This window comes from Gadus macrocephalus, chromosome 6 (assembly GCF_031168955.1).
Source record: "Gadus macrocephalus chromosome 6, ASM3116895v1".
Classification (NCBI taxonomy): domain Eukaryota; kingdom Metazoa; phylum Chordata; class Actinopteri; order Gadiformes; family Gadidae; genus Gadus; species Gadus macrocephalus.
In genome coordinates this window covers 3,014,371-3,031,335 of record NC_082387.1, presented here as the reverse complement: position 1 = coordinate 3,031,335, position 16,965 = coordinate 3,014,371, and the positions used below count along the sequence as shown (strand labels likewise).

The 16,965-nt window shown below is 43.4% G+C and overlaps 1 protein-coding gene and 1 long non-coding RNA gene across 2 annotated transcripts in view; both read left to right on the top strand.

Moving 5' to 3' along the window:
- coro1ca (coronin, actin binding protein, 1Ca) overlaps window positions 1-16,965 on the top strand; it is an 86,799-nt gene that overhangs the window by 69,096 nt on the left and 738 nt on the right. Inside the window, exons 4-11 of the mRNA XM_060053008.1 lie at window positions 763-892; window positions 3,711-3,892; window positions 4,317-4,436; window positions 9,730-9,834; window positions 9,952-10,097; window positions 14,048-14,105; window positions 14,286-14,525; window positions 15,054-16,965. The exon at window positions 15,054-16,965 is cut by the window's right edge and continues 738 nt beyond it. Coding sequence (XP_059908991.1) covers window positions 763-892; window positions 3,711-3,892; window positions 4,317-4,436; window positions 9,730-9,834; window positions 9,952-10,097; window positions 14,048-14,105; window positions 14,286-14,525; window positions 15,054-15,173 — 1,101 coding nt within the window. The 3' untranslated portion in view covers window positions 15,174-16,965. The remainder of the gene's footprint in view (window positions 1-762; window positions 893-3,710; window positions 3,893-4,316; window positions 4,437-9,729; window positions 9,835-9,951; window positions 10,098-14,047; window positions 14,106-14,285; window positions 14,526-15,053) is intronic.
- LOC132458771 (uncharacterized) lies at window positions 10,104-13,031 on the top strand. The gene is made up of 2 exons (XR_009525947.1): window positions 10,104-11,956; window positions 12,008-13,031. It is a non-coding gene; the product is annotated as an uncharacterized LOC132458771 (long non-coding RNA).

Sequence of the window (16,965 nt, the reverse complement as noted above, 5' to 3'; positions counted from 1 at the left end):
AACCTCAACGTCTTGGCGGACTATATCTCTGCTGATCAACACTACGAATGCTGGAAACACACCAGACACACCATGTGAAGTTATTTAACCCGATTATTGTTATTCATTACCGAGATTATTTAATCTAACCCGATCTAAACTCTATCATGCACCCAAACACCCTAAATCCAGCGCAGCCACAGGCGCGTTAGGCGCGTTGAATCATTTTTGTGACACACAATGATCAAGCGTCAAGTTAGGCGCGTTATGCGCGTTTTTTAACCCGAGTAACGCGTGCAGTGTGGCCTTGGCTTTAGACTCAATCAATATAAGGTCGGGGTGACGAAGCTCTGTTCGTTTGTATATTTTATTTACGTGACCATATTTTTGTTATGTTTAAAAAAAAAGAAAAAGGAATCAGTTCTCTTGTTTTGGGAATCAGTTCTCACCGATTTGTACGTTCTGACCGAATCGTTCGTGACCGACTCATCACTAGTGGGTGGGTGTGTGTGTGTGTGTGTGTGTGTGTGTGTTTCTAAAATGTCTGCAGACTTTATTCTTAAATCGCTGCCGCCCCCTTGAGGATATTGCCTGCAACTGAATTTGACTCTAGGATCTGCCAAAACATGATCACATTATTTATTGCATTCATTATATATTAGTTAATAAATTATTTAATTTTTTTACTGACTTTACTACAGTCAGCGGCAAAGGTTGACGTGGCTTTAGGGTTGCTACACAGTGTATTGTCTGACCCATGATCTGGGCTATGTCGTTCACCAGGTGTGGCAGATACCCGAGAATGGCCTGATAACCGCACTGGAGGAGCCGGTGGTGGTCCTGAAGGGACATTCCAAGAGGGTGGGCATCATCTCCTGGCATCCCACCGCACGCAACGTCCTGCTCAGCGCTGGTCAGCCAAGCTTCTCTTTGTTGTGCTCTAAATCAACCTCCCAGCCCTTGGTCTCTTGATGCTTTTCTCTGTTCACCATATATTAATTATACCTTACATTACGTTATGTCCATAAAATATAGCACTGAGAGAGTGTGTATGACTAGGCAAGTACATGTGGGTGAATGGCCATAGTACCATGCACTGCAAGTACATGTGGGTGAATGTTCATAGAACCACGAACTGCAATGGTTGTAGCACCAGTTACACCAGATACAGTTACATGTAACATTTGTCTAGAAGAAGTTTGTTGCATGGTATCCTGCTGCTGCTATGTGCCGTACCTCAATCCTCGGCAGGATATCCAACCGGAGAAGACGTCAGCCACCCTAAATATTCTGCTCGACGCTGCTACCCATCCAATCTGCGCTACTCATGGCTCTCTACCTGCACTGACCTCGAAGTGACTCTGGAACTGCCAATCAGCGGTCAAGAAGGCATCTCGACCTACGCATCCCTCATGACTCTCCACTTCCTGGCCCTTACAGAGACTTGGATCACTCCAGAGAATTCTGCCACTCCAGCTGCCCTCTCAACCACCTACTCGTTCTCACCAACCCCAAGACCATCATGGCGCGGAATGCGACTCAACTCCTCATCTCGCCAAAGTAGTCCAACCTGGTCCTTCCACTGGAACACTTGACCAGATATGCATTTGAACTCCACACTGTCACTGTCACCCTTCCTATCAAGCTCTACATTGTGCTGATCTCCCGTCCTCCAGGTCCCTTCTGCGACTGTTACTATTAGATTTTCTCTCTACTGTCCACCAAGGAAGCTTCTGACACTCTGCTATCCTCTCTCTCCTCCTCTTTGGACTCCCTCTGTCCCTTCAACTCCAGACTTGCGCGATCCGCTCTCCCCCTTCCTTGGCTGTCCGAATCTCGGCGGGCTTGGAGGGCAGAGCTACGGGCAGCTGAGGGGAAATGGAAGAGATCAGACTGTCCTAATGAGCTCTCTCACTACCTTCACCTCCTCTCAGACTTCCTCAATTGTATCAACAACCACATCTGCCTTCTACCTGACCAAAATCAACTCCTCCGCCTCCAATCCCAGGAAACAGTTTTTCATGTTCTCTTCCCTCCCCCCCTCCCCTTCCTTCTGCCCACACAGCTGTTGACTTTGTTACCTACTTTACCCAGGAGGTGAAGGACATCAGCTCCTCTCTTACCCCTGCCATCATCCTCCTCCCCCTATCCCCACCTCTGTTTTTATCCACTTAATCTCTCTCCGTCAAAGATGTCAACAGAATAGTTACGTCTAACCAGGCCACACCCTGCTTCCTTGACCCAATCCCCTCCTCACTCCTCCAGGCCGTCTAGAGCGACATCCTGCCATTTCTCCCTGCCCTAATCAACTTCTCCCACTCACTTCAAGACTTGTTCCAGCGTCCTCCCAAGATTGCCAGAATCAAGGCGCTCCATAAGGAACCGACCCTTGACACCCCCGACATCCAGAATTACAGACAGATTCTCTTCTTTCATTCCTTTCTAAAACACTGGAACGTGCCATCGCTAACCAACTGTCGTCTTCTTCTGTATATCTCTCAAAACAAGCTGCTTGACCCTCATCAGTCAGGCTTCCAAGACCGCACACTCCACTGAGACAGCCCTCCTCGCGGTGACTGAGTCATTCCTATCACTGCTACCCTGACGACACTCTATTCTATTCCTCTTTTTCCCCTCCTCTGACAGCACCCTAATTGCAATACGCATCTCAGAATGTCTGGCAGACTTCAGCACTTGGACGACTGCCCAGCACCTGAAGCTTAACATCAACAAGACTGAGCTCCTCCTTATGTCAGGAAATATATTCCCCTCATGTGGAGCTTACTGGTCACTATCGAGGACATTGCAGTGTCTCCATCACCAACCGCGAGAAAATCCTGTGTGGTACTGGACAATCAGTTATACTCCAGTGATTGATCCAGTGATTGATCTAGTGATTGCCCGATCCTGCAGATTAACCCTCTACAACATCCGCAGGATCCGGGCCTTACTCATGAGGCAAGCAGCTCAGCTCCTTGTCCAAGTGCTCGTCACCTCGTAACCTACCTAAATTCTACCATGGCCGTGATCTCCACTGGCTCCCTGTAGTAGCTTGCATCAGATTCAAGATGATGGTACTGGCCCTTCAAGGCTGTCAATGGAAATGCCCCTGCCTACCTCTAAGCGTTTGTCAGACTACACATCCCAGCTCAAGTGCTCCGCTCAACAACCTCAGCTTGACGCCTGATACCGCCAATGCTAACAGCAAGCAAAGGTCGATCATCAAGACAAAACTCTTCTCTGTTTTGGCACTGCAGTGGTGGAACGAGCTCCCTGCTGATGTCAGGGCCGCAGAGTCACTCAACAGCTTCCGCAAGACTCAAGACTCACTTATTCAGACTCTGCATAGCCTCCCCCCCTACCCCCCTCTTATGCACTTATTATATGTTATACATCTGGCACTTATTGTATGTTGTACGTCCTTGCACGTATAAATAGTACTTAGCATTGTGTAGCATCTTATCCTAGCTATTTTTGTTTTATAAGAGGAATTGGTTAACCTGGTGATTGTTAGTGCTTGGCACTTGGTTCTATGAACATCCTTACTGAAAAGACAGCAATATATTTTTTATCTTCCCTCTGACAAAAGTACTTATTGTAAATCGCTTTGGGTAAAGCGTCTGCTTCATGCCCTAAATGTTATTCTAGATGTAGCAATGATCGTAGTACCATACACTGCAGACACTGTATACTTTAGTGAAATGTCCCTTAGTGTTTATGCGTGTGGCCAGGCTGCGACAACCAGGTGATAGTCTGGGACGTGAGCACGGGGGAAGCCATGATCACCCTGGAGGACATGCACCCAGACGTGATCTTCAGTGCCTGCTGGAACCGCAACGGCAGCCTGATCTGCACCGCCTGCAAGGACAAGACCATCCGCGTCATCGACCCCCGCAAGGAGACCATCGTCGCCGTGAGAGCAACCTCTTTTCCCCCCTCCATCACACAAACCAAGAAACAGGATATATCAAAACCAAGGCTGCAACTAACTATTATGTTCATTATTCTTATCTTATTATATGTTCTAATAGTCTAGAATGTCATAAATAATATGAAATGAAATAAAAAATTACTAGACTTAAAAGCGACATCTTAAGCAGTCAAGAAAAACAAATGTATTCATTTTGTAATGATCCATTAGCCAGATATTTGAATTTCTGAAGCATTAAGTAGCAAATGTTTGGTATTTGTACTTGATAAATGACAGAGAAATAATAAACTATAAATTTATTGATTAATTCATTAATCATTGCAGCCCTAATCAAAACATTATTTCTCTGTTGTTTCTGCCCACATTCTTGTTCTAACTGTTTCACCTCTCTACCTGAACCTGGTAGGAGAAGGAGAAGGCCCATGAAGGGGCTCGGCCAATGAGAGCCATTTTCCTGTCTGACGGGAATGTCTTCACAACGGGTTTCAGCCGAATGAGCGAGAGACAACTGGCCCTGTGGAACCCGGTAGGCAGCCACACCCCTCCACACCAGACCCAGCCAATCAATGAACACCAATGTCTCCCAAGAGGCGGAGCTCTCTGCTCTGCCGACTTTGGGCCCTATCTTGCATCCGGCGCAATTTACTTTCTACACTGACGCATGGGTCGTTGCTAGTTCGCAACTGGCGCAGAGCGTTTTTTTCCCTCCACCACGTGTCGGTAAATTAGGGAATGATCTTGCGCCCCAAGGGGCGGTTCGGCAAAGGAGGAGGCGTGTTCCGGCGCAAACGTTCCCTGGTGCTATTTTTCAGTTTCAGAAAACAATTGCGCCACAAACCAGGAAATACCTGGTTTAAAGTCAGTGGCGCGTTGTTCAGATGCTATTTTAAGGGCACATGCATAATGTTGCTTGTGCACCTCACGCATACACTTTGCTTCTCTCATCTACCTAGCCAAACATTCGTGGTAAATTATTTGGGAAAGAACAGCTGATACAGCGGTAATAAGTTGTACTTTTAAATCAATGCATCTGCAAACACCGTACAGCAAACGTGCTGTACGCGTACAAGCCCATAACTTTTAGGATTGATCAGTATTTGATCGTGAGAAAACATTGTTTTTCCGCGAGTGAGTGTTAAAAAGAATGAATGAATGCAGGCGCGCGTGTGTGTATGTGTAAAATAATTAATGAATGCGAGCGCGCGTGTGTGCGTCCATCAGTTTAAACACACGCAAACTAAACACGTAAAGCATAATACAGTCCATGGCAATGTATATTAACAGGGGGACGCATGCATATTTGGAACACAAGTCGATGACGATAATGCATACAATACTGGTAAGAAACGATGTTTGTTAATGTATTGCGTATATAATTAAATAGAACCACAGCTACCGCATATTATATGTGTGTTGTATATGTGCCAACATTTATTTGAGGATTTAGTATGAAGTTGTGGAAGAAAACGCTTTTCCATGTGTGAATTAGGCCATATTATTTGGCCATAAACTGAGCCATTTGAAGTTTGAAATGCATGTGGTCATGCATCTCTCATCGGAGACTGAGTTTAGCAGTCATCCACGGCTTGACTTTTGCGGGTGCAGTAAACGTTTCATGGTAACTGCAACTCCACCAATCAAAGACATCATTTCACATTTTAGGATTATAATGTAGTGTAATGTAGTGGTTTCAAAGACATCTCAAATAAAACAGGTTTTTCTAAAACCTAGATGTTTACGTCTTTAACTTTTAGCTACTGCAAGAAGCTACAAGTTAGGAGAGCTTATACCATCATTTCACAATATAACGTTGCGTGGTAAGCTGGGCTCTACAGTGCGCCCATTTCACTCGCATTTGCGAGTGAATATTTCGGCGTGCGAACGAGAAAAACAGAACAGGAGCACGCGTGCGAGTGACTTCTCCACAGCGCACTATATTGTGCGTTCACACCAAACGTGAAGGGGCGAAACGTATGAAGGTATTATTGTAGCAAAAGTCTTTAGCACCTGCAACTGCAGAATTTGAATGCGTACACTAAAGTCACAGTAAATTTGAAGTCGTATATATTTATTTTGCATGTGTACTCTAAAGTCACAAATGTGTAACAGTACATTTGTAGTCGTAAAAAATATATAAATATTTTTTATACCATTGTAAACACAAAATAGGGTCTACGAGTACGCTAATCTGTGTTACAGGTGCACAAATCCTTTTGCTACAATTATTGCAGCGCAGTTGGTGCAAAACACATTCGCACACCCGTGTTTCATAATCTGAGAACATGCCCAAAAGGTGTGCATTCGTAAACCCAAATTTGAACAAATGCATCAGAAGTTGCACATCTGTGAACGCTATGTTAATTCAGCATTTTAATGAGCGAGCACAAAACCATTTTACAACTGCTCGAATCTGCTCCTGCAAGTCTCAGCTGTGGGGTTTTTTGCAGGTTGTTTTGCAACACCCCTAGGTGGTAAATGTGTAGCAAAAGTATTCGTATCCGTAGATGACAGAGCGTCCGTGAGCGGGACAAAATAGTCCCGCCCATAATTTCCTAATCCAATGAAAATCGCCGGCAGGGATGCATTTCTCAAATTACACTGGGACCCACCCCGTGCCAGCCATGGAGCTATAAAGATCGCAGCATACTCAGCACGGGATACGTTTCTTTCTGGAGAAGTGAAGAGGGCGTCCTACTGAACGGAGATGGGTATCCTACATTATGTTAAATGAAATGACTTAGTTGTGAATTCCCCCCAAAGTATTTCATTAACATGCCGCAAATGTCCTTGAATGTATTTTAATGGTCGCCATAACATAAATTCAGAAATGTTAATGCAATACTTTGGGGAGAATTCCCTTGAACTAAGTCATTTCATTTTACATAATGTAGGATAAAGGATACCCACCTCCGTTCAGTAGGACTAAATTAGTTTAGCCCAAAGGCTGACCTAGCACAGTAGCTACAGTACAGTGTCCTTCGACTAATCACAGCACAGTAGCGCAAGTGCAGTATGGCGGGCGTTAGCATGAAAATGAATGAAGTGGATTATTTACTTTCTAATCGGTTTTCTTTAATGTCTTTGGAGGAAAAATTGGAAGTGAAAAGATTGGGGACACATCAACCAAACGATGTACAGATTTACTGTCAGGAGTGCGGTCAGAATATGGCCGGTAATAGTGCATTTGTAAGCGGGTCAACTACGTTTCGTATCGAAACATTAAAAAAGCTGTCTAAATAACACAACATGACGTGACAAGTGTGTAGAGATAGTGGCCCCTCTCCAAACTGCATTTCAGCGACAGGCAGTAACAATAAGGTTCTCTAAGGAATCGGAAATTATCTCATTTAATGTTGCATACAACATTGCCAAAGAGGAGTTGCCATTCTCAATTTAAATCCGAAATTATTCTCATGAAGAGAAATGGATTAAACATCAACCCGACGTAGGCCTATAGCAATGAGATGGCATGTGCACAATTCATTGCAGTAGGCCTAATGGGCGACACCTTAAAGCAAAAGACAGCTGCGGACGTCGGAAACGCCACATAGGCCTACATGTCCTTCATGATTGACGGCGATACAGACGTCTCTACCAAAGAGTGTGATCGTCTACAGCCGCATTTTGCGCAAAGGGAGACCAGTCAACATTTTAATTGTGCAATACTTTAAGCACAAAAAAAGTTTTATTTTGCTTAATGGTTTAGTTCGAAATGTTCAATTTCAGCTCAGTGAAGCACTTTAAACACCTTATTTTTCTTTTTATTTATAATTGTGCTTCAAATAAAGAAATGCCTTTCTCTACACCTTAATCTTGTTTAAAAATCATACACATTATATGAAAGTTATGAACAGAGATATAAAGGTGACCTCATGGCATCTGGAGCCCTGTGAAGTATTGATAAATGTAATGCATTCTTTAGCCCACCCACCCAAAATCACCACCAGCCGTCACTGTAATTTGAGAAATGCATCCCTGCCGGCGATTTTCATTGGATTAGGAAATTATGGGCGGGACTATTTTGTCCCGCTCACGGACGCTCTGTCATCTACGGATACGAATACTTTTGCTACACATAGGGGTGTTGCAAAACAACCTGCAAAAAAACCCACAGCTGAGACTTGCAGGAGCAGATTCGAGCAGTTGTAAAATGGTTTTGTGCTCGCTCATTAAAATGCTGAATTAACATAGCGTTCACAGATGTGCAACTTCTGATGCATTTGTTCAAATTTGGGTTTACGAATGCACACCTTTTGGGCATGTTCTCAGATTATGAAACACGGGTGTGCGAATGTGTTTTGCACCAACTGCGCTGCAATAATTGTAGCAAAAGGATTTGTGCACCTGTAACACAGATTAGCGTACTCGTAGACCCTATTTTGTGTTTACAATGGTATAAAAAATATTTATATTTTTTTTACGACTACAAATGTACTGTTACACATTTGTGACTTTAGAGTACACATGCAAAATAAATATATACGACTTCAAATTTACTGTGACTTTAGTGTATGCATTCAAATTCTGCAGTTACAGGTGCTAAAGACTTTTGCTACAATAATACCTTCATAGAAACGATTCCATCCAAAGCAGCGATACCATTTGCAGCGCGACACGGCACGGGCGAGCGCGTTCACGTGGATTTCAGGTGGATTTTCAGCACGCCACTTTTGCTCGAGTTGAAATATTTAAACTTTGCCACGACATTCGCGTGATGACAGCCACTGAGTGACGTGCGTAACGTAACAGCCAATCGGTTTTCAACCGGCCAACCGTTCCCTGCAGTGCAGTCCGGGGTGAACCGCAGCATGGAGGAGAAAGTGATTGTTGCCGTTTGCGACTCCCCGAGCTCTATAGAGAATAGTATATAATTGTATTGTATATATTATATCACTGCCAAAAGCTCTGTGCGCCTCCGGATGGCCGTAGCGCGGGGAGCGCTACGGGAAGGTTTAGCGGGGTTTGTTTACCTACGTTGCTATGGTTACCAGTCTTGGGCGTTCAAACGGTTTATTAGGTATCTAAATCGCTGTCTAATCAATACTTCATTCACTGCCTCTTCCGTGGTCATTACAATATTATGAATAGACTGCGTGGAGAAAGTTAATGCTGTTACCAGTCGATAAAGTCTACAAATTCAACCCCCGACTGGTTGAAGGATTTCGGGTGGCTAGTTTATGATGCTAAGAACATGAAAATGTTCTGTACATTTTGTAAGGAAGCCCCATCGGCAATGGCAGGCTCCTCTGTTTATAACGGGGAACCCTAACCTGAAACGCAATGCTGTTGTGAAACACATTGAGTCCACTATGCATTCTCGCTGTCCCGATTTCTATATAAATCGCACCCAGCCCAATAACCCCTGGTACGGTGGAAGCCGAAATTGGTGCTGTTTTGTGTAGCCTAAATGTAATCTTGTCTAGTTATTTGTCTTAATCTTGCTTTAGTAAATTGGTGCTGTTGGTGTGCAATTTCTGCATGCTAATAAATGTTCTAAACAAAAACCTATTATGCCCCCATTTTTTTTTCCTGTGCTCCTAAATTTTTAACTTAGGGGCACGAGTGCTCCTGAACAAGTTAGTGTAGAGCCCTGGTGGTAAGTATACTTTGGATGGTTACGACATTATGGCTTTTAATCAAAACCTCTATAGTGAAAATGAATGGGATATTTACTTCGGGAACCACACTGTTGCGCTCTATTGTTAACTAGATGACTCTATTACTCCCATTTTATTTCCACTGTCAGTTATGCTTTATTAAATATTGCAGTAGTGAACAAGATTCAAAACGTAATAGTTAATGTCGTCCTGTGTTTGTAGGAAAGCATGGACGAGCCCATCTCCGTGCACGAGATGGACACCAGCAACGGAGTCCTTCTGCCCTTCTATGACCCCGACACCAACGTTGTTTACCTCTGTGGAAAGGTACCTGACCGAGGAACACGGATGCAACACGCCCCAGAAGCGAATGATGCCGTGGTCCTCTTTGTATTTCCAGCAGTGGACCCAGTGGTCACCAATGAGTGGATTGTGTTTTAACAGGGCGACAGCAGCATCCGCTACTTTGAGATCACAGACGAGGCGCCCTTTGTCCACTACCTCAGCACCTACACCACCAAGGAGCCCCAGAGAGGGATGGGCTACATGTCAAAGAGGGGCCTGGATGTCAACAAGTGTGAGATCGCCCGGTAAGACACTTCTGTTCTGCACCCCAAGTCCAGGAGAGGGGCTGAAGGGCTATAGGGATTGACTTGACTTCATCAGCAGGAGGCAGTGTTAATCCATCCTTTAGCTGGGAGTGTGTGTAGTGGGTGGATGATGGGTGTGTTTGGATGTGTGGTAGTGGATGATGGGTGTATAGTAGTGGATAATGGGTGTATACTAGTGGACGATGGCTGTGTAGTATAAAGCTGTCAATCTTCCTCTATAATTCCATTCAAATTGTGTTCCTTATTATTTTTAATATTGAAGTTGTATTATGTATGATATATATTAACTATGTACCTATACTCTGCATACACAGGCTTATGGATTGCCAAAGCTTCTATTAAAAGCTCTGTCCAATAAACCATTCTTTCTTGCCAAGTTAATAATAAGCACAATTTACAAAAGGGCAATCCATTAAAGTAGAAATGAAGCAATGAGAACTGTGACCATTTTTTGGTTGCCTTTGCTTTTTCATTTTTGAAAATACATGGATTTTCATTAAACCTGAAATTCAAGTAGTTTCACTGGAAAATGACATGTTGATGACAACGACTTTCGCAACTAGGGCACGGCCATGTTTTAAAAATGCAGGCGCTACGTCATCCAAATGGTTAGCGCTTTCAAATAAACATGTCAAATCTTGGAAGAACAGGGGGGTCATTTTGTGTTGTCCCTGGCTGTTCAAACAAATATTATCGGGTAAAAGAGAGCGGTAAAATAGTTAATTTCCATGTCATTCCTGTCAAGAAGCCTAAACTGCTCCGAAGATGGTTAGCTGCATTGAAACGCCTCAGCCCCCCAATGGGACCAGGGCAGAGAATATGTAGCGACCACTTTATAGAGGCTGATTACATTGAAGAGGGATTTTTTGCTGAAGATGGGAGATTTCGTCCCACCAATCGCCTGAAGCCAGATGCTGTGCCAACAATTTTTAATTTTAGTGGCTATAGTCCTGGAGACACGTATATATTAAATATATATAATTAAATATCCAGGACTACACGGCTATAGTCCCGGAGACACCTGTCAAATCGGACCGGGGCGCTGCTCTTATGCGCAGAGAAAGAGCGCAGAAACGCGCTTGCCAGGAAGAGGAACGAGAGCTAAACTTAGCTTCTACTACTAGAGAAACAGAGAAATTAGTACACTCACTGTTTGAAGAATGTCTTGTTTGCAGACTCGCTCGCTCCATGCTCTTGATAATTTCTAATCGTTATCGGAAATAATCCATTTGCAAACACTGTCGGTTGCGCTATTTTCGCAAATTCATGTGCAGACACAAATGGCACGACAATTACTTGTATCATGAAATGAACGAACTGTAAGGCAGCGTGGTAGCCCTGCTGCTGCACACGTGTGCTACTTTTCATAGCTGTAAACAACATCCTGTGGACGGGCAGAGCCGGGAGATGTCAGTCATTATCTCCTCCACATTATCTCCTCCATATATATATATATATATATATATATATATATATATAATGTGCAATATATATCTATTTTGTTGAGGCAGTAAGCTACCAGTGAGGCTATGAGCCGCTATGTAAACAACATAGAATGTTACCAACCATTTTCGTGACGTCATCGTATTCTGAAAACAGAGATGGCGGCGCACAGGCTGTAAACATTATAATTAATGCAACTTGTTTGTGCTTTATTCTGAATAACGGGTCATATTTCCGACTTTATTTGTATTTATGGTACATTTAAATATTTAGTGCTATAGACATCTGTTTTATTTGATTGCTTCCTTTCCACTTTAACGCTGCCTATTGACTTTATTATTATATAATTAGCTGCGTGGTGATGGACAGCACTGACTCAAGACTCATCTTGTTGGGTCCTTTAACATTAAATGCGATTATTTGTATAGGGGAGCTTTTGCGAAAAGGCAATATTAACTTCATTGCACCAAGGAAGTTTATTTACCATCTCCCCAGTGAATACATCTGTTAAACCAATCCCATTCGGGTATCTCTGTCACAGTCATGTTGGACACTTTAGGACATGGCAGAGGTAACTTTCTATTTATCAGTTTCCTGAGTTGTGTTGAGCATCCTGGTTCCGGCTGCCATTTGTATGAGCAATTCACCAGCACAATTATATGAATTTGCCACATATTCGCATCGCGGCTGATAAATAATTCATAACGTGCAGAAAAACTAAATTTTTCACAGGCTTAGGGTGACAAAAGCATTTAGTTTTTACGTGGGCCGAGATTCGCTTACGTTAGCCAAACACATTTACAAAATATGAAAGAATAAACATTTTAATATTAATTTAACATTTGATTATGTAGCACCCGTGGTCTTAGCCGGAAGGGGCAGATAGGATGCTAGCATCACTCTAGATCCTTAAAGAAGTTAAACACTAATGACTCACGAAGCGAGTTGGTGTTGGTTGAATAGATGAGCAATTTTAATGCCTTTCATCATAAAACATTGACATTTGATACAAAATAAAGCTTTTGAAAATAACAAACAAATTCAAAAGAATAAGTCCTTTGCAGCTGGATTCCCCAGCTACAGTGCTCCTTGGGAAAGGAGTTGTTCGGTCAAGGAATGTCTAGTTCAGGGGGGGATATCCGGATATGTGTGTTTCAGTTTCTCTTACTACTACCCGGGTAGGTTAGTGTGTATCTATTTGTTGTCTTATCTGTAATGAATGGATCTTCACAATCGTCTATGGTGGTGTTCACGGCTGGCCACGCCGTATCCAAACCATCCAATATCGTCCCACTGCAGACACAAATGGGCGTTCTCGTGTGGTGGGGGTTCCCGTTTACGCAGACTGGAACGCCCCCTTCTTATTCTTCGTCGCTTTTCTCGCTGAACTGTATTAAAATTTCAAAGTGTACTACTCCGAAACCATGTAAATAGTGTTGTAAATAAACTTCCAAAGCTTTTCAAATCATATTTGGAAAATAACTTTTACAATTTATTCAGTACCAGCATTGTTGATCAGCAGTGAAATAGTCTGTACGTTGACGTCGCTTAGCAACCGAAGACGCTGGGGTTGACAAGTTACCGGACTACTACCCATGCAAGTGAACGGAGCGTTCCACGGCATCGAGAAGGCCTGTGTAATAAAGGCCTATAATATTTCTGTTTATGGCATAGATTTCTCCTCAGATTAGGCCAATAAAGCAATGATAACAAAAACAAAAAAACACAAACGCTCGATCAAAGGCTGACCCGGCTCAAGGATAGTGGTGGAAAATATCGGTGGGCCGGGTCGGGTCAATCCAAATCCTCATTTTTTAGCATGAATTGGCTAAACAAATGACCACTGTAGCATATTTAAACACAATTCAAATTGTGCAGAGAATTATTTCCATTGGTCATTCTGACCGGGGACATTTAGAATTTTTGGTCCTCATTTTCTTCCGGTCAATGACCGGTAATAACCGGACAACGGAAACTCTGCTATAAACAGGCCTAACTTTCAGCATCAACACCGAACCCCTTCTTCTTCGCACGGCTGTCTGTTTTATACTGGGAGATTCTCTGTTGTGCCTAATACCTGCCGTCTGTCCAGTGTAACGGATCAAGGTGACCCCCTGGAAACGGCTGCTCACGTGTAATTTTCCTGCTACTGGAATTATGTTGAGCGCTCCCTACTGGAGAGCTCATGTAATTGCATCTTTAAATAATAAAGGGTTTAGTAGCCCTATATTCCATATGGGTTACAATTAGTATTCTTTTTTCTGTTGACTATTTGCCTTATACTTAGCTCCCGAAATTCAACAGCCTGTGTGTAGTAATGGATAATGTGTGTGTAGTGGAGGATGGGTGTGTGTGGATGTGAGTAGTAGTGGATGATGGGTGTGTGGATGTGTGAAATAGTGGATGATGGGTGTGGAGGGTGTGGGTGTAGTAGTGGATGATGTTTGTAGTAGTGGATGATGATGTGTGTGTTCTTTTGTTTCCAGCTTTTACAAGCTGCAGGAGAGGAAGTGCGAGCCCATCATCATGACGGTGCCCAGGAAGGTGTGTTCAGCTCCAATCGTATGAACAGGAAGTTCCCCCTGCTGGTCTCTAGCTTCTCCAGCCCAACAACACACTAGTTTAGCATGGAAAACAGCCAAGTGTCATTATAGAAAAGGAAAGGCCAACATGATGAGCATTCTCTACCATACTCTGTGGTCCTTAACGTTCCCCCTTCCACAGTCTGACCTGTTCCAGGACGACCTGTACCCCGACACGGCGGGGCCGGACCCGGCTCTGGAGGCAGAGGACTGGTTCGAGGGCAAGAATGGAGACCCCATCCTCGTCTCCCTGAAGAACGGCTATGTCCCCGGCAAGAACCGAGACCTCAAAGTGGTCAAGAAGAACATTCTGGACAACAAGGCAAAGAACACGGAGAAGACGGGACCCGCAACCAAGACTGGAAGCCCCACTGCCTCCATAGTGAGTTGTATGTTTTCTGAGTGGGTGTTTCAGTGTCAGGGTGTGTGTTTCAGTGTCTGGGTGTGTGTCTTTTCTACATTATCCCAGTGTGTTTTGAATTTAGTTTCCACTGTTTAAAATAACAAAGCTGTGTCGTATTTAACATTTTCTCTCTCTCTGGGCGTTGGGCCATCTTGCTCCTGTACACTAAATGGAGCCCTGCTATTGGCCCCCGACACTGTGCCGCTGCGTCTTCGTCCATGGGCATATACGCTTTAGGGGGCAGGGCAGAGGTTTTGTTGATGTTGGTAAAGCACATCTCTGAGTGCCCACAACCTCCTCCCTAAGACCCCGCCCTGCCCCCCCGCCTCTCTCTCTCTGTAATCACAGCCTGCTCCTCAACGGTCTGTTAACTATTTAGAGCCTACAGCAGAACCAGAGTTAAACTGACTGGAAATGCATCGGCCATGCTTCTTCTGCAAATGTATGTGCCCAAACTGATTTCTTTTTTTTTGTTAATCCCCCCCCCCCCCCCTACTCTCTTCGCAGAAGGGTGATGTCAAGCTGGATGAGATCTTGAACGAGATTAAATCCCTCAAGGAGCTGGTGAGCAGTCAGGAAAAGAGAATCATCCAACTTGAAGAGCAGATGTCCAAAATTGCCATTTAAGGGTTTCGTCCGTCTCTCTCTCTCTCCCCCCCCACCATCCTCCATCAAACCCACTACAATTCAGGACTTTCCATTGGCTGGGCGGTGGGCAGGACTAGTCAATGCCAAACTCAATGACGGAGTTCTTCCCCAAGCCTGCCTAGCAACATTCCTGATTTATTATTATTTTCTTAACCAGCGCCTTACCCCTCCTCAGTCAGCGCTGAACGAATCCAAAAGGACTTAAACTTTAGAAGAAAATATGTTTTTTCTTTCTTTTGTTACGTCTATTTTCTTTTCCAATTATGACCAAGATCACACTTTTTTACAGTGGATGTATTATTTTTTTTTTTCTTAGCTTTAATTTCTTCTTTCTGAGTCGGTGACAGTATTTCATCAACCAAAGCACGCATTCTGTTGCCATATTCAAAGTTGTCTTGTTTACACCTGTTTTTACAGTATTCTTATTATATATTTCTTTGTGGGAACATTCCAAATGTATATCCTAGGACTCAGTGGTGTATTCTGCTCAGTATCGTTCATGCTTAATTCAATCTTTAGAGGAAGAAGTCATGATGATAGACAGAATTAAATCCTTCAAATAATTCAATCAAACTCAAAGTAATGTGCCACACTCACAAACCTGATAACTTCTTGACCTACGCTGACGACATCCTTCTTGTTGTGATCTTGTTTTAAACGTACCGATTGGACATATGTAGAAAATCCATTGTGTCCATAATAGGGCAACCAGCACCTTATGATCATAGAATTAAATGATAAAAAGTTTTGAAGTTATTTCACAAGCTATTGTTTTAGGCAAAGGAAAAAAACATACCATGAAAACATACCATAAAGCTGACCCTAATGCAGCCTTGGGTACTGTCGCTGTCCCCACTCTAACTTTAACTAATTCCATTCCCACTTTGTGACTAATAATGCCATTGGGAGACAGGGAGCCGGTTCAACATTAAACTCTCAGATATGTCATTTACTTTTTCTTTTAAATGCTGTAACATTCCCCTTGGTTTTTGTGTTTGTATATCTGGGCTTCTTTACTGGGACTTTCTCCCTTCCATTCCTCTGGTCAAATACTTCATGTTCTATCCTGTCCAAACGTGAATTCATGCAAAACAAAGTTTGTTAATGTCTCGACCAGCTGCATCAACTGGCAGATCTGTCGAGAACCCTTTCAACAGTCTTGAGGCGTCTGTCGTGCCTCATATCTTTGGCCTTCTTGGTGCGTTCTCAAAAAGATGCACCTCATTTGTTTCGTGTTAAATGCTTATTTTTCATTATCTCTGTGAGCAGCTAAATTTGGGAGGGATTGGTTATTTAATATTCATGCCAGAATGTGACAAAGGCATACCTATTACTACAACCAATTGAATCATTGGGTCATTGCTTTGCTGTTCTTTTCATCGCTCCATCTGTGCTTGTATCTTGCATTGCACATTCCACTCCTTGCTTATTTCTGTTATGGTCATTTCCGCAAATGCTTCAAATTCCAACGTGCTAGTTGAATTAGTTTAGGGGTAAATGTAGGTGTTTGTCCAGTTTAATTGTCTTGATGGATTTGCCAATAAGGATAGAAGCTCGGTCCTGATCGGATAGAGGGGTGGCAAGCCAGCTTGTGGTTTGCTGTCGATTGCCTTTTTAAAAGTGTGCTACCACTGTTGAGACAAGGAAGTGCCACAGTGCGGGTTGCCAAGAAATGGAAAAGACTGAGGAACGTCGGTTCGATTAAACATTTGGTAGATGCAACGTAAACTTCCTTTTGAGGCACTTAAACAAAAAATGACCATGGAGCCAG